Source organism: Zingiber officinale, chromosome 2A (genome assembly GCF_018446385.1).
Source record: "Zingiber officinale cultivar Zhangliang chromosome 2A, Zo_v1.1, whole genome shotgun sequence".
In the NCBI taxonomy this organism is placed as follows: domain Eukaryota; kingdom Viridiplantae; phylum Streptophyta; class Magnoliopsida; order Zingiberales; family Zingiberaceae; genus Zingiber; species Zingiber officinale.
Window position 1 is genome coordinate 69,744,600 of NC_055988.1, and position 18,278 is coordinate 69,762,877.

General features: G+C 46.7%; 1 protein-coding gene across 1 annotated transcript; it reads left to right on the forward strand.

Moving 5' to 3' along the window:
• The first annotated feature begins 1,524 nt into the window (after positions 1 to 1,524).
• Positions 1,525 to 13,958, forward strand: LOC122041167 (B-box zinc finger protein 22-like). Its single transcript, XM_042600768.1, has 3 exons — positions 1,525 to 2,094; positions 12,930 to 13,358; positions 13,470 to 13,958. The coding sequence occupies exons 1-3, from the start codon at positions 1,885 to 1,887 to the stop codon at positions 13,764 to 13,766; spliced, it is 936 nt and encodes a 311-aa protein (XP_042456702.1). The 5' UTR covers positions 1,525 to 1,884; the 3' UTR covers positions 13,767 to 13,958.
• Positions 13,959 to 18,278: the final 4,320 nt, after the last annotated feature.

Consider the following 18,278-nt stretch of genomic DNA (forward strand, 5'->3'; position numbering starts at 1 on the left):
TGCCCTGGTGGGCGACGTGCGTTTCCGATTGGTTGCGGACACGTTCCCCATTTGGTCCTGGACACATGGTCATGGACACATTCTCCAATTGGTCGTGGGTACGTCTTCCGATTTGTCCGTCGTACGATCCGTTTGTTGACCATGCCTCGTGTCGGCGACACCATTTTCCAAAAGTATATCCAAAAACACGTCAACGTTCCCGCTGATTAGCCGAGCAGGATAGCCACTCGGCTAAGTACTCCTCTGATCGACCAAGTACTTCTCCGCTCGGAAGGACTCGGCTGCTCTTCCATACGACAACGAGTTTCAATAGTACATTCTTACCCGACCAGAATAACGTTTCGGTCATCTCCAAGCTCCTTTGCTCCGTGACGAACTTCTGGTGATCTTGGCTGCACGAGCGCTTTGCTTGGCCCATCTCTTTGCAGGTCGGACAACATATGTCGGTCGGCCTCGGATGTAGGGCTCCGTTCGGCCACCCTTTGGTGGGTCCGTCAATCCTCTAGTGTTGACCTTCTTGATTTTGATCTCCATGTGAAGTATTATCTTCCTTCTTTGACCCACAATTAGTAGGCCTCCTTTATCACCGCATTAGTATGGTTCTACAAGAGGTTATCTTCTGGATCGTTCGTCGTAAATACTTTTCAATTTATTCTAACGATCGATGAAAAATTTTCATGGAGTAATTGATCATACTTTACTCAACTTAATTAATTTTTTTTTATATTACAAGAGGTTGTCTACTCCAGTTAGACCATGGTGGTAAAATGTGAATACACTCGCTCCCAGCGTTTCCGTCAACATGTCCCAGGTCCAACACGGAGGAGGTAAATCACGGACGGCTACTAACCTTTAGAATAGTGATTAACACATAAGGGAGATATTTAATTCGACTTTGTCGAGATTCGAATCCCAAATCTTATGATGACAACACCTCCTACGTTAATCATTAGACTCGTCTGAGAAAACTACTCCAGTTAGACAATACTAAATCTAATCCATATCATACCGTACAAGTGGAACAAATCAATTATCTGACAAAATATCTCTTATCAATCTTCTCAAAGTGGGCCGTCAAATCTAGCTCCATCTAAGCAAATCTCCTGTAAAATATCTGATCGATGATTCCACGCTGAAAAATAACAACAAAGAAAGAAAATAATGAGACACGAGTCGCCTTCAATCGGTTTCTTATCGCATTAAACTCTCCCCGCAAGATTCAGCTTCCGTGGCCCGTGGCACAAATTCTAAAAGAATCTAACACGTACTTTAAGCTAAATCTAATAGCATTGTTAACGTGAGGCCAGATTCCATTCCACGCAGATGGGGCAGCCTCCAGACCTTTCGCTGAGACAAAAGATTTAGCTCCCGATAATCTCAGCCGTCCGATCGTGGACGGTGGTCATCCGTCGTCCGATCGTGGACGGTGGTCATCGGTCGTCCACGCAGGGGCCGCCTTCCCGTTCGGAACCGTGTGGCACGAGATTCTCTCTCTACGTTGCACGAGATTCTCTATCTACGTCGCTGTCGGATCCAACCCGCCAGCCATGTCGACCGCCGTGGGTCGGCCTGGAAGTCGGTAGCTTCTCGACCTTATCGCCTTCTCTACCAATGGGAATTCGCAGAGCACGATAAGGATTTCTGTGTCGAGGGACAACGGAACGTTTCCCCGGGCAGATATTTGTAGCGGCCGAGGTTGGAGCGGGAGCGACGCGACGGCTTCTGTAGAAATCCCTAAATTGAAGAATTCTTTTCGAGAAATTATAAAGTCATTGAGTTGTTGATGCCCTTTTCTTCGCCGTCCACAATCTTTGCTCGTCTTTCTTGTCCGAAATCTCTCGAGGGATAGCGAAGGTTCGGTGGATTGATCGGGGGAGGGGAGGGATGAAGATCCAGTGTAATGCGTGCGGGGCGGTGGAGGCGGCGGTGCTCTGCTGCGCGGATGAGGCGGCGCTCTGCCGGGCCTGCGATGAGAGGGTCCACGCGGCCAACAAGCTCGCGGGCAAGCACCAGAGGGTGCCGCTGCTCTCCGATGGGGCCGGCGGAGGCGGCGCCTCTTCCTCCCGCGGCGTTCCCAAGTGCGACATCTGCCAGGTACCCTACCTTCTGCTGATTTATAGATATTCTGTATATCGGGCCATTCTTGCGCTTGGTTGGTATGTAGCTCGAGCCTTTTAGGTTAAACTACTGGAGCTAAATTCCCACTTTTCTGCTTAAAATTTCTTAAAATTTTGCAAGTGTCCTGTTGGACTTCAAAGGCGATACTTCATAAGTGTTCCACTCGTCTTAGCCTGCTCCACTACTGCACATGCTTAAGTCACCTCATCCATGTTCTTGACTCCACCTCGGTCGAGCACATATACAACTAATTCGATTAATGATGCTACTCATTCGTGGAGGAATATCCCCTAGATCTATCCTATTTAATTGATGTTGTGTTCAAAAGGAATTCACATATCTACATAATAATAGTATGATATTGTCCATTTTAGACCTAAACTCTCGTAGTTTTATTTTTGGGGTCTACCCAAAAGATCTCATATCAATGGAGATGTCTTCATCCCTTTTAAATCCATGATTTTTCAATTTGGGACTTTGATTGTACTCTTTTAATATGGGACTTTGATTTTATTCTCAACAATCCTTCTCTTAAATGAAGGATCATCATTATTCTCATGGTCCGGGACTCGCCGCAAGTATCCAGTCACTCTTGACTTGCTCCGGGTCTCTCTGCAAGCATCTGGTCACTCTTGACTTGCTATGGGCCTCTCTGCAAACATCCGGTCACTCTTGTCATGTTACGGGCCTTTACGCAAGCATTCGATTATTCTTTATCTGCTCTGACGCCTCCTTTCAAATATCCGTATCTGGTCACTTGTAACCTGCTACGGGTCTCGGCATAAGCATCCGGTCACTCTTGACCTGTTCCAAGCCTCTGCAAGCATCCTTATCCGGTTACTCTTGACTTTTTTGACCTCCCCACAAGTATTCAGTCGCTTTTGACTTGCTCCGGGCCTCTGCATAAGCATCCAGTTACATTTGACCTATTTCGGGTCTCCCCTCAAGCATCCGGTCACTCTTGACCTACTTTGGGCCTCTCCTCAACTTCGTTCAAGGCTACCCCATTGGTATTCGGTCTAGACCATGATACTATTTATTATGTCCATAAGGTATTCACATATCTCTACAATTGTATGATATTGTTCACTTTGGGTCTAAATCCTCATGATTTTATTTTTGGACTCTACCTAAAATGTGTTATACCAATGGAGATATTTTCATCCTTTCAAACCCATGATTTTTTCTATATCTTTTCAATGTGGGACTCTGATTGTATTTCCAATAATTGACAAATATGCAAGTGCTCATTTTGTGTCTTGGGATGCATTATGCCACCTGAACCTTCTACATATAACAATAACCAATCTTTTAATTAAGTGAGATCAGCTATATAGATCCTCCTATGCCATTGGATTCAATGCTCTATTATATCTTCATTTATTATTTAACTTAATATTATCCTATACAAGAACATTCTACATGCTCTATTAATATCATTTATCCTTGGGATGTATTGTGATGAGACATGCGTTTCTATTATCTTGCTATCATGTGAATTTACTTACCACGAGTCCCTCAAAACAATGTAGGCTTCTTGGTGACCTTGCTATCATATGAATATGCCTATTATGAGCCACTTGCAGAACTTTAGTTGCCTTATGCTATCCAGACCAACTTAATCAGCTTAGAGGAAAAAGTGCCATTTGTTTACATATGTGTTGTGAATCCTCTTATGTCATTGGGATCAATGTCCTACTATATCTTCATCTATATTTAGATGAATTTTATTCTATACATGAACATTTTACATGCTCTATTAATATCATTTATCCTTGGGATGTATTGTGATGAGACATGTCGTTCTATAATCTTGCTATCATGTGGATTTGCTTACCACAAGTCACTCAAAACAATGTACGCTTCTTTTTAACCTTGCTATCATGTGAATATGCCTATTATGAGCCACTTGCAGAACTCTAGTTGCCTTATGCTATCCCGTTGAACTTAATCAACATAGAGGAAAAGCGCCATTTGTTTCTAGATGTGTTGTGCTTCTCTAGGTAAATTGAGAGTGGTTCACTGATACCCTTGACCTCTATTAGGGGTTCACTCACTTGGATGGAAGATATATGAGAGTGGAGGTAAAATGATAACATAAATGATGGAGCTTCAAATATGTAACTTTATGAGTCTTTCCTTCGTCTCCCTTATATCAACGATCTAATCAGATCATAACTTCAAAGTCATTCTCCAAAATTAAGGATCTTCCTTCATTGAAAGTATGGAACATTCCTCATGTATCACACAAGCTTAATGCAAATACTCGGTTGTAAAAGTAGGCTGGAAAAGGTACATTCTTTTCCTATAGGATAACAATCGAGACATCTTCAACCTCATCTATGTGCACACTAGCATGAGTCTTAACTTTTATTAGTTGCTTTGCTTCATGTACAAATATTTTTTTTAATTAAGGATATATTAAGGTGATCAATCATACATGTTTAATGATATATTTAAGTTTTTACATTGATTGGTTAAATTTATTAACTTAACGTATCCTGAGATAGATAGTAATTTTTTATCCTTACATTTGTTTTCTCAAAAAAAAATATATATATAGATCAAGTATTTAACTACTGACCACAAATGAACTGTGTTGTTTCACCCACATATTGCCTGTATATATATTTTAAAATTATAATTTTATCATGATGCCAAATAAAATGGATTCCCTTGGAATCATTATATTGTCTACAGAAGGGTGTTTTGAAGTTGTTGTCAAGGTCTTTATTCAAGGCCTGTGTTAGGCTCAAAAGCTTCCAGTATATATCTTTCTAAAATGATCTATTAATTACACATATTACTCGGAATCATTTAGAGAATCTTCAATCAATTAAGGTTTTTTTAGTGATCCTTAAAAGAGAATCCTGAGATAAGCTATATAGAAATGAAGTGTAAGGTTGAGTTTTATGTAATATTGAAGCTTAATTCTATGTTGCTTTTCTCTTTTGAAGTCTGAAAGATGGAGAAATTCATATTAGATGCAGTGATTAGATGATGTGAAGCAGTGCAACAAAATATTCTTTGTAATTGCAGAATTAGTTTTGATTGGAAGCCCGATATTTCCCCCCTAAAATAAGGGTACTCAAATTGATTACATGATGCATTATAAAAAAAAACACACCATAATAAGAACTCCAACTCTTCTAGAGGAAAATATTAGTAACTAAAAGATGAATATTACATGAGATTCTAATTCCTTCTATATGTCTCAAACTCAAAAGAAGATCAATTTGTTTTTAGAAGGCCTAACTTATCTCTAAAAATTATAATAAACTTTGAAATGGGTCAAATTTATCTCTAAAAAATATAATAAACTTTTAGTAACTCTTAAAAATTAAAAACATAGTCTTTTAAAAACTTAAAATTTCTATTGATGATCAATTTTGTAACTGTGTTACTATGGAGAGTCGTAATAGCTAGAGTTGAAATTGGCAAGTCCCAATTCTCCCTTGAATGCATTCCATATTTCCATTAGCAAGAAACATAGGAATATTTTTAGGGGAGTGGAAAAAAATAATGGGCATTGATCCCGTCCGGAGGCTGAGTCGGACAGAGGCCGGTCGCGGTGGACTGGGCGTTGACGGGAAGTCGCGGGCGATGCAGGCTCCCCACGGGTGGCTGACGCCGCTACAGGACCCTGCGCACACTCAGACGATCTCCCCTCTCACGTTAGGGACCGAAACCCAGGGAAAAAGTCCCCGGATCAAGCCCTCCGACGCTCAAGTCAGGTCCTTTTTTCCCAGAAAGAACAGAGAGAAGCAGAAGGGAAAAACAGTTGTGGAAAGAAGTGACGAGAGAGTGTGTGCGCGTACCTGCGTACGAGGGCTTTCTCCCTTTAGCGTCCTCTTGCGAACTCGCCTCCAGCCGAGCGACGCCCCATTATTCCCGCTAGAGCCGTCAAGCTGTCATTTCTTTGTGAGCATCTTTGCTTAGGAACCTCCGCCTTGCACTTGGGTTTTGTCCTGTAGTGAGAGACAGCTGGCAGAGGCTACTACGCTATGAGGGCATCTTTTCGTTTAGGAACCTCGCCCGCATCGTTGGTATGTAATGATTATCCACGAAGGACCGTTGAGATTCTCGCTCCGTATTGCTTCGATCCATTGTGTCCCCGCACCAGCCTGCACCTGTGGTTCGCATTTCCGTGCCACCCACTCGCAGACCTGCAGCCCTAAGTCTAGACATAGCTACGATCTTGACTGCATCCTGCGCTTTGTACTTCCTGCCCTCAACCGCAGGTCTCTTCTGATCAGCTCTGCCGCTTTCAACCCATTGGCCTATACTTCGGTTCTTGGCCTCGCTTGCTTAGCTGATACCGCCTTGCGTCCCGCACTTTGACTTCACGGCCTCAACCGCGGTCTGTGGTTGCAGCTGCCGCCTGCCAGCTTGAGCCCATTGGCCTATACTTCGGTTCTTGGCCTCTGCTTAGCTCCGCTGACACCGACTTGCATCTTTGTACTTCGGCCTCAACCGCAGTCATGGTTGGTGACTCCGCTCGGCCTGCAGGCCACGACCGACCTATGTGCTTTGTGTTTCCGGCCCTCTCTGCAGACTGTGGATCGGTGACTCCTCTCACTCTGCCGCTCCCAACACGCTATCGAGCCCCACGAGCGCCTGCCTGCCTTTTTGACCGCCAAGTCGCCATGACTATTGACCGCCACCTCCTCCTGACTTTTGACCGCCACATAGCTTGGACTTTTCTAATCCTTTCCTCTTGGGCCCCTCCATCACTAACCGTATCACAAGCCTCCCCCACAAGTCTAGTCGAAGGAGGACGACAGTCTGACTGACTAGACCTCTGCACATTTCTGTGACTTCGGCCTATCTTTGTGATTTCAGCAGATCTCTGTGTATCTACCTCAGCGTATCTCTATTATCTCAGCATATCTCTGCGCACCTTGCTTCCTGCGTCACGCATCAGCTTTTGTGTCACGTTGCTTGGGATATCATGCCTCCTTTACTGTGTCGCCAGCCGCTTGGGGCGCCGCGCCCACTTAGTTGCTTGGATTCAGCTGCCATTCCTCTTTATAAGGAGCCTTAAGGTTGCTTCTCCGTGCTATCGCTTCTTTTTTACGCTGTCTTTCCTGCGTTCCGCCAACCGCTCCTCCACACGATGCATTCTCCTCCTCCTTCTCAGGAAGTTGACCAACCACCCTCCCGAGTGATGGTAAACGAACTCACCACGCTACTTGTCTCAAAAGTGCGTGAGCTGAATCGCGTGTCTCAGGATCGAGATCGCCAGGTAGCTGCTCTGCGTTCCATGGAAGACGAGTACCGCCTTGCGAAGTACTGCGTGGATGTGGAGAGGACGAGGAAGGAGCAGTGCCAGGCTAGCCTGCAGCGTCAACTCGGTATCCAGGAACAGTTGCGTCAAGAGCATGAACAAGCGCTCTCCCTCCTCCGCGCAGGCCTTGAGGATAAGCAACGTACTATCACTCAGCAGCAAGCGGTCATCAGATCTTTGCGCGCGGAGCTGGCTCAAGCTGTGAACGCTCCCGAATCCCCCGACAGGTCTTCCCGCGGAAGTGTTCATTCCCCCGGGCCAATTCTTTCCACGAGTAAAAGCTGGCCTGGGGAATAGTTGTCTCAGTGGCTCCTTTGCCAAACGGCGCTTCTGCTTGTGGCCTAGGCTGTATCCCTCCCTTGCTGAACGGCGTTGCTACGCTCGTCGATCCGTCCCCTTTTGGCCCAGCTTCTCCTGCTCAATTTTCATCTAGCAAACATATTTTTAGAAATTGGCCCTTGGGTAAGAGCCTAGAGTCGCTTCATGATTTCTTTTCATGCATGTATTTCGGATAATAAAGTCAATGTAGTGCTTGAAAACTGCAACTGAGATGAACGTGTAAAACCTGATTTTGTAGTTAATATTGGCGCTGTAGGAGAAGGGTAGATGGCCTTTCACACCCCTTGCCCTGCGTGTTTGCTGCATATTTGCAATTTGCATAAAATAAATCCAAATATAGCTGACCTGATTATGGAAAACGCTCTGCTCAAGGTGAGGCACATCTCTCGGAAAGGTAGTTAGGCATATGCACCGAGTTCGCTTATGATTTTCGCAGAGGGGCTGATTTTTGATTCCCGCATGGGGCCGACCTGAAAGGTCGTTGGTCGTGAGGACAGAGCTCACTTTTGATTCTCGCATGGGAGCCGACCTAAGAAGGTCGTTGGGCGTGAGGACAGAGCTCACTTATAACTCGCACTGGGGCGAGAGTCTGGGACTACCGACCTAAAAGGTCGTTGGGCGTGAGCGCGGGGCTCACTTTTAATTCTCGCATGGGAGCCGACCTAAGAAGGTCGTTGGGAGAGGAAGCTCACTTATAACTCGACCTTGGGCGAGAGTTTGGGACCACCGACCTGTGGTATGGGCGTGTGCGGGGCTCACTTTTAATTCTCAGCGGGGCCGACCTAAGAAGGTCGTTGGGCGTGAGGACGGATCTCACTTATAACTCGCCGGGCGAGTGCAGGACTCCGACCTAAAGGTGTCGTTGGGCGTGACAGGGCTCACTTTTAATCTCGCATGGGAGCCGACCTAAAAGGTCGTTGGGCGTGAGCGAGCTCACTTATAACTCGCCTTGGGGCGAGTCTGGGACAACCGACCTAAAGGTCGTTGGGCGTGAGCACATGGCTCACTTTTGATTCTCGCATGGGACCGGCCTAAAAGGTCGTTGGGCGTGAGCGAGCTCACTTATAACTCGACCGGGTTGCAGACTACCGACCTAAAAGGTCGTTGGGCGTGAGCGCAGGGCTCACTTTTAATTCTCGCATGGGAGCCGACCTAAGAAGGTCGTTGGGCGTGAGAGCAGAGCTCACTTATAACTCGCACTAGGGCGAGAGTCTGGGTACTCCGGTCCGAGACCGGTGGCGATGGCGCTGGTCCGAGACCAGTAATGACACTCCGGTCCGAGACCGGTGGCGATGGCGCTGGTCCGAGACCCGCTGGACCCTCCTCGCCCGTAACACATGTGATGCTCTCTTCATCCTCCATTTGCCCCACCCGAACCGCCTTAATTGCTTCTACCGGGCCGGGCGTTGTTTGCCAGTTTTGCATTAGCTCTGCCGTGTCCCTCGTCTTCCTGCAAGCATATCACGCATAGTATAGGATGTGGGCGGGAGAGAGGGAACATGAACCTTATTCGGCCCTGGGTACGCAACGCTCTTCTAGCTTGTGGGAGCTTCGCGTGCCTTTGCATGCTGGTGTGGTTAATGAACCGGTCCGGGGGCTGTCTCCACCGAGATGCTTGCCTAGCTACTTCGAGTGAGCAGCTCTCCTGGTCGCCAACCCCTGCCTTCCTAACTTTCGCTGATCAGCCCTGTTCCCTGCGCGACCTCTACTCGGACCATGTCTATGTAGCAGCTACGAGACGCTTTCTGCTCCCCCTTGACCTCCCCGACCTGCTCGCCGACCGGGAACTTGATCTTCTGGTGAAACGTGGAAACGGCAGCCCGGAACTCATGCAGGGCTGGCCTTCCCAGGATAACGTTGTAGGAAGAAGGTGAATCCACCACAATGAAAGTGCTCCTCCGCGTGCGCACCAATGGCTCAGTGCCCATGGAAATGGCCAGCTTGATCTGACCCATGGGCTTGACTTCATTACCTGTGAACCCGTACAAGGAAGTGGTACGGTGGAGCTCAACGGCGTCGATCTGCATCTCCTCAAATGCAGCCCTGAATAAAATGTTGACCGAGCTCCCGGTATCCACAAAGACCCGAGCCACTCGGCTATTAGCAATAACGGGATTATGAGGGTCGTCGTGGGCGCTCTAAACCCTCCAAGTCTTGGGGCCTGGGGGCGGGGACGGATGCGCCGGTGGCTGCATCCCAGCCCCACATATAGTCGCCGGCCATGTGCTTTACGAGCCCATGAGTCCCGTCGGTGGGCCCTCCGAGATCATACCGATCTCGACCTGCACGTTGCCCGATTATCAAGTTCTCGGCTTCTCCTCGGTCTTGGCAGGCGACAGCTAGATGGGCCCTAGGTCGGTGGGCTGAGCATGTCAAGTGCGGCGTTCTTCCTCCATTCTCTGTATTTGGCGCCCGGGAGGCAAGCCTTGCTCATGACTCGCTTGGAATCCAGGCGGGTGGGCGATTCTTTGAGATCGTGCCTGGGACCGATGATATGTGCAATATGATGCTCCCTTGGTCGGGCACAGGCGCTTGTATGGCGGCGACTCGCGGGCTGGTCTGGCTCCCTGCGCGGGCTGGGGGGCAGGCCTTGGCTGAATGCGCTGGAAGGGCTGGGGTGGTTGGGGTGCTCTTCTTTCAGGTCGGTTGCCTGATGCCATCGTCTTCTCGGCTTTCCGCCTGGCGGCCTGCGCTTCCTCCACTTTGATGTAGCACGAGGCTTTCTCTACCATGTCGTCAAAACTCCGGGCGGGGTTTTTGATGAGATCTCTGAAGAATTCCCCTTCTCGCAATCCGTGGGAGAAGGCGCTCATCAGTATCTCAGAGGTGGCAGAGGGGACGTCGTTGGCTACTTGACTGAATCGATTGATGTAGCTTCGCAGGGGCTCGATTGACTCCTGCTTGAGAGCAAAAAGACAGTGGTCGGTTTTTTGGTACTTACGACTGCTGGCGAAACGACGCAGGAAGGCCGTTTTGAAGTCCCTGAAGCGGCTGATGGATTCTGGGGGCAATCCATCGAACCACTTTTGCGCCGATCCAGACAGAGTGTGCAGGAAGACTCGGCATTTGACGGCATCGCTATATTGATACAATATAGCCGCGTTCTTGAACTTTCTCAGATGCTCTTCTGGGTCCTTGCTCCCATCATATTCTCCAATGTTTGGGGCTCGGTAACCCCTCGGCAAGCTTTCTTTTAAGATCTGGTCAGAGAAAGGTACCTTATCGTCAGGATCTTCGGGCAGGTCTTCAGCCAGGATCACGGCCTTCCCCTTTCCTGAATCCCGAGGCGGGTGTAGAGAGCTTTCCGCCACTGAGGCTGGCGGCTCCTCCTTCTTTGGACTACGCCCGCGAGGTCCGGACCGATGATAATCGCGGCGGGGCTCTCGGAATGAAGCACGCGGGAGTTCTTCCGGCTGCTTCCTCTTTGAGCTCCTGTCGGAAGCGGGAGCTAGTTCTTTGGATGCCTCAGGGGCTAGGCGGGGTCGTGAAACTGTGCCTTGTCTTTCGGAGGCGGCTTGCTTCCTAACCTCCTTGAAAAGCTCGTATTCCCCCGCAGTCATAGTCACGTTGATCCTCCGGCTAGAGCTTCGACCGGAGTCCTCCATCTTCACGCTCCGGAACAGGCCCTTGTGTTCCCACAGACGGCGCCAAATTTGATCCCGTCCGGAGGCTGGGTCGGACAGAGGCCGGTCGAGGAGTCCAGGGTTGACGGAAGTCGCGCGATGTCTGAGCTCCCACGGGTGGCTGACGCCGCTACAGGACCCTGCGCACACTCAGACGATCTCCCCTCTCACGTTAGGGACCGAAACCCAGGGAAAAAGTCCCCGGATCAGGCCCTCCGACGCTCAAGTCAGGTCCTTTTTCCCCAGAAAGAACAGAGAGAAGCAGAAGGGAAAAACAGTTGTGGAAAGAAGTAACGAGAGAGTGTGTGCGCGTACCTGCGTACGAGGGCTTTCTCCCCTTTTATGCGTCCTCTTGTCAGAACCTGCCCTCCTGTCAGAAAACGTTAGACGCCCCGCTTTGTCCGCTAGTCCCGTACACCTGTCGCGTTGTTATTTGCTGTGAGAGCATCTTTCTATTTAGGAACCTCCGCCTTCGCACTTGGGTTTTGTCCTGTAGTGAGAGACAGCTGGCAGACTACTACTGGCTATGAGGGCATATTTTCGTTTCAGGAACCTCCGCCTTCGCCAGCATTGTTGGTATGTAATGATTATCCCTGAAGGACCGTTGAGATTCTCTGCTCCCGTATTGCTTAGCTCCTCCGATTTATTGTGTCCCCGCACCAGCCTGCACCTGTGGTTCGCATTTCCAGGCCTCCCACTCGCAGACCTGCAGCCCTAACTGTCTAGACATAGCTACGCTGATCTTCAACCTGCATCCTGCGCTTTGTACTTCCTGGCCCTCAACCGCAGGTCTGTAGCTCGGGCTGCTTCTGATCAGCTCTGCCGCTTCCGACCGGCCTCTGTGCTCTGTATTTCCGGGCCCTCGATACCGCCTTGCGTCCTGCACTTTGTACTTCCTGGCCCTCAACCGCAGGTCTGTGGTTCGGGCTGCTTCTGATCAGCTCTGCCGCTTCCGACCCATTGGCCTATACTTCCAGTTCTTGGCCTCTGCTTAGCTCTGCCGATACCGACTTGCATCCTGCACTTTGTACTTCCTGGCCCTCAACCGCAGGTCTGTGGTTCGGGCTGACTCCGCTTAGCTCTGCCGACCCTGACCGACCTATGTGCTCTGTGTTTCCGGGCCCTCTATTGCAGGCCTGTGGATCGAGCTGACTCCTCTCAGCTCTGCCGCTCCCAACCCGCTTCTGCCTATGCTGAGCCCTGATTGCCCTGTCTGCCTGCCTTTTTGATCACCAAGTCGCCATGACTATTGACCGCCACCTCCTCGTGACTTTTGACCGCCACATAGCCTGGACTTTTCTAATCCTTTCCTCTTGGGCCCCTCCATCACTAACCGTATCAGGCATCAGTTAGTTTTAAAGTTTGATTTAGATCTGGAGTACTTTTTGTCATATGGAGAATATTAACCTTGTCATTCGCACTTTGCCTGAACAGAAAATTGTTTAACGTCGAATGTATGTCAATGTGTTTAGTTATTGCTTTCTTTATATGTTCTCTCTCTGTATTCATTCTTGTTTCTCTTTGAACCTTGAACACTTATTACTAAATTTATGTCTTTCCAGGAAGCTTCAGGTTACTTCTTTTGTTTGGAAGATCGAGCCTTGCTTTGCAGGAAATGTGATGTTGCCGTGCACACTGTAAACCCATATGTTTCTGCTCACCAGAGATTCTTACTAACAGGGGTGCGAGTAGGCCTTAACCCCACTGAACCAGCTGCTGCTACTCTTGCTGGCTCACAATTGCATGTTTCAGGACAACCTGTAGAGCCACAATCCAAACAACTGCCCAGTAGTAGTAAGCCCATGTCGTCCCTGGACACTAATGGAGTCGTATCCAGCCAAATGCATGAGGATGAAGGTTTAGTGGTAGCTAAAGCCCCAATCTCTGGATTTACCATGCCTGGGAGCATATTGGATTGGCCTTTAGATGAGTTCTTTGGCTTCTCTGAATTTAACCAAACTTTTGGTTTCACTGGGCAAAATTCTTCGAAGGTAGGCCCTGCAAAGAGGCATAAAGAAAAGTGTTTCAGATCTCATTCTTGTACTCTAGGAGATAGGCATTTTCATTTTCTTATGTGCTGATGAACATTGCTTGTTTGACAGGCTGACAGTGGAAAGATAGGAAGCTCTGAAGGGTCATCACTTAATCGCACCACTGATGATGATGTGGACGCTGGTGAATGTTTGGGCCAGCTGGTGCCTGAGATCCCATTCAGAGTTCCTGAAATTCCTTCCCCACCAACCGCATCAGGTCTCAGCTGGCAAAGTATCCCACATTATTCAGTATCTGATGCTGTTTTTGTACCCGACATATGCACTTCCCATGATCCTACCTATTTCACTCAAATGCCTGCTAAGAGGCATCGGATAATGAGACACAGAGGTAATTCAGAAGTTTGAAATTGGCTTGATGATGTAAAAGGCACGTTGATGAAGTTATATAATTCAGATCTGTGTTTATTTGATGTTCTACACTGGCTATGTCGTCGACTTCATTAGTCATGCTTTCTCAGCTTGCTCATCTATGTTTCTGGTCCCAGAATTCAATATATATTTGAAAATGAAGTTGCTGAAGAGCATTAGGCCTCTCTATCTCTGGTTTTGATTGTGGACAGCTTCATTGACTTGCCCGTGTAACGACCCACCTTCTGGGTACTAGGCTGTAAGGCCGATTGCTACAGTTATGCTAAAATATACTGTGCGGAAAGCTGGGCTAATTAAAATTTTACTTAACTATTGTCATTTCTCTATTCTACATGTGCTAAGGGTGTAATCTTAGCTGTTCATGACATATATTACATCCCCCAATGATCAAGGAATTTAACTAAGGATTTCTAGCTAATATCAGGCCTCCCAATCGATCCATCGATCGATTGGAATAGTCGGATCGATCCAGTGATCGATTCAGCCGGCTACTGTACGCGGGACATACGTTGGATCGATCTAGTGATCGATCCAGCACGCTACTGTGCTCGGGAACGATAATTTGGATCGATCGGCTGATCGATCCAGGAGGGTCAATCGATCCAGTGATCGATTCCGAAACCTTCTGTTCGCGATAGAATTGGCTCAATCGATCGGCTGATCGATCCAAACGCCTACTGTGCAAAACAGAATGTGACTGGATCGATCGGCTGATCGATCCAGAAGCACACTGTTCGCGGAATCAGCCCTCAATCGATTCATGAATCGATCAAGGACCTCCGATCGATCCATGGATCGATCAGAGTTTCTGATTTCGCACTGAAACTCTGATTTCAGCACTTAGGCGTGCCAAAATCTCACATATGAGTTATACACTACACAAGGAACATTCTCATGACATAAAACTAGTATTCTAAACTTAACATGATGTATAATTCACTGATTCATAGCATTACTCAACTAAACGTGCATAAAAATAAAAACACTAAAGAGTTCTACGGTTTAAACTTGCTAAATCCCTAAGGATCTTTTATTCCAGTTCCTGCCACACACACCATCCTTGCATTGACCTCCAGTCTCCGTTACTGGTCCACTTTTCCTTTACCTTTATCTGCAGTATAAGAAAAGTAGTATCTATAAGCTAAAAAGCTTAGTAAGAAACCATCTACCTCACAAAAACATGCAACGATGCAAACATGCTTTTAAAGAATGCTACTTGAAAACATGTACTGGCATGGCATACTATGGTTGCAAGCATAACTGAAATAACTGAACATGTAAACTGAAGCATGGCATAGCAACTAAACATATGAATCAATAAAGATAAACTGACCGAACATATAATAAGCTAAACTGATACTGAATTCAAACTCAACTAACATAACTAATTATGAGTTTTGAAAACTAATTCATAGTAAGTGAAAATACATAATCATGCTGTTTGGGCCCGACAACTGTACTTGCTGTGCGCGCATCTCTAACTAGACCCGGGTTTGCAAGTCCCGAATTTAGTAGGGTTAACTAGGTTGTCTAAACCTAGGGACGACTGTGGGAGTCCAACCCATGGATATCTGATCCAGTACAGTGCCACTGAAAATAAAATACTGAATATAGCTAACTGTTTTCAACTTGCTGTTTCTAGGTTATCTGAACCTAGAGCTAGGTTATCTGAACCTAGAGGCGACTGTGGGAGCCCACCCATCGGACCGTAGTCCCATAAAACTGAACTAAACTAATGTACTGTTTAAATGCTCCTAATGCATTTAACTGAGCTATTAAACATAACTGAGGCGGCATTTAGCTACACTAACATTTTACCGAACACCTAGTGTGCTCAAACTCTCTCCTCTAATAGGGAGACCACCTCTAGGCACCCGACAACGTCTAGAATCTCCAACTAAAGGAGAACAACGTGTCCGACCCGTCTAGAGGTGCTCAACTAGATCCCTAATCCTCGAGGAGGGTTAAAACACACCCTATGTGCCGAAAAAAAACCTGCATATAGCTAAAACTAAAAGTATGCAATCAAACGAAAGCTATTATACTGCAGGTGAGGGGTTTCTTACCTCCTATTCGTAATTTCTTACGATTCTATTCGCTAGAACTCCGGTGGAGATGATCTTCTCGACGATCCGCTCGTGTCTACGCGTTCTTCTCGCGAAGGGGAACGTCCTCGTATCGAAGATCTCGCCGGAAGAAGTTCCTTGGGCCCTTGGGGCTTGGTGTGCCGTGAGAAGGAGGAGAGGGAGAGGCGGCGGTGAGGGTTTGAGAGGAGAAGGTGGCGTGAGGTTTTGTGAGGAGAGGGCTGCCGAACCAAATTAAACCAAACCCAACTTAAGTTCTTAATTTATATTAAGTGGATTATTGAACCCAACTCTAATATAAATATAATTGGTTCCTCTTTCTTTCAGCACGGCCCTGCTGGGTTCACCAGTTACTATGGCTAACTAAAGGTTTAGCGGACCCGAGAGGTCCCGGGTTCGATTCCCGCTTAAGCCTTTTTATTTTTCTAATTATTTTTGCTACTTCCGCTACTCGGAAAATTCCGGAAAAATATCTAAAAATTCCAGAAAGTTCATAGAATAATTCTAATGCAAGTTTGAGAATTTTCGGGCGTTACAGCCCGTGCCTGTGCTAGAGGCTCGAGGATATGCTATGCCTGGAAAAAAGCATCTACTGCTGGAAGTGAATTTGGAGATGTGTTTGCCTGAGTTATACAGGAGACAGGAGTCCACAAATATGTCGATCAGTAACCAATTTTTACCCTCCCATGCCTATGTTACATTTGAAAGCGAAATTAAGGCAAGTGTTTTAGTATGTTGTTCCTGTAACGACCACCACTAGCATTCTATTGACTATAGGGTTGGTTCAGTCAGTTGAAGCATTACAGTTTAACTGAAGAGTCTGATTAAGTGCAAAGGTTTAACGAATATAATGCTTTTGTTTAAGAAACATTCTACTGGAGGTTCCTTCCAGGCTATTGGAGGTTCCACAATTATCAGAAGACTTGAAGGGTTATGCTACTGAAGTAGATTGGCGAAATTGGAGCAATTGGAGTTCCTTTTATATAAACTCATGGAGAGCTTTGAACTATTATGGTTCTACGAAGATATTCTTGATACTTCTCTAATTAAGTGCGCTTACATTGCTCAAAGTTTTATGAGTGTGTAAATAAGGTCAAGACTTCCACTCGAGCTTTTCACATTCCTTTTTCTTCTGAAACTCAGATGAGTCATATGATTAAGAAAAGAGTCTCTAAATTATGTTAAATCATTGTGCTATAGTACATTGTTTGTTTATTTCTTATTTTTATTATGTATATTTTTGACAAGAACAAGCAAATGCGCACATTTGAACGCCTGCCTCAAATGCCAGACTCCAGTCATCACATTCAATCCCCTACCTCAAACAATGAAAAACCTTCTACTCCTACCTTTTTACATTCATCTCTCTAATACCAAAACTTGCCTTTGTTTTTATCTTCTTGCTCATATTAGCCTTTTGTTTAAGTGAGCGAGTATATCGAATAGTTAAAAGACAATGCAACACAAAAGAAAAAAACCTATTGTCGCAACAAGTTTAATTGATTTATTATGCATAAGTTTAACAATAAAGTTCTCCACTGAACTCATTAGGAATGTGAGCATTAGAATTTTAATCACAGGCTGATACGGTACATAAGGGTAGATTTTGGTCGTTGGGAGTTAAGGAGACGTGGTAGTCAGAAGTCAAAGAGATGTGACAGTTAGAAGTCAGGAGGACGTGGTAGTCAACAGTCAAGGAAACATGATAGTTAGAAGTCAGGAGGATGTGGTAGTCAACAGTCAAGGAAACGTGGCAGTTAGAAGTCAAGGGGACGTAGCAGTCAACAGTCAGGAGACGTGGTAGTCATAAGCTAGGGAAAGAAGAGGTAGGACCACCGGGTGTCGTTAGATGTAGGTTCCCATATTTGAATCAGGATGTGCAATCAGGGTGATGCCTGACCTGCTCTGACTGGTCGAGTTTTCATAGTTCAGTCATACCCAGGCCTGGTTCACTCAGTAGACCAACTCCCGGTCAACTCTAGAGCGATCTCACCACAGCTCTCCCTACCCCTCAAGACTTAGGCCGAGTGTTATACCTGACAAATCATCCCGAGCTACCCTAGTCATGCCCGGGCAAGATAGAAGACGCTACATGACAACATGGTCAGGAAATCGTAACTGCCTGTCAGGGAATAACTGCTATATGTCAGGGAATATCCCAATGGTCTACCATCATCTGCGAATGGAACATTCTTTCAGTCCACAAGAGGGTGTCACGCGCCCTCCATCACCAGACAGGTCCTAACACCCGACATTCCCTGACATTAGTTAGGCTCCAGAGGTACGCATTATCATATAAAAAGGGAGGTTCTATCCCTTATGCAGGTACACTTTCTTGCACATTCGCACTTGTCTTCTACTTTTCTTTCTCCTTCGTGCATTGTTCTTCTGGGGAAAAATTACC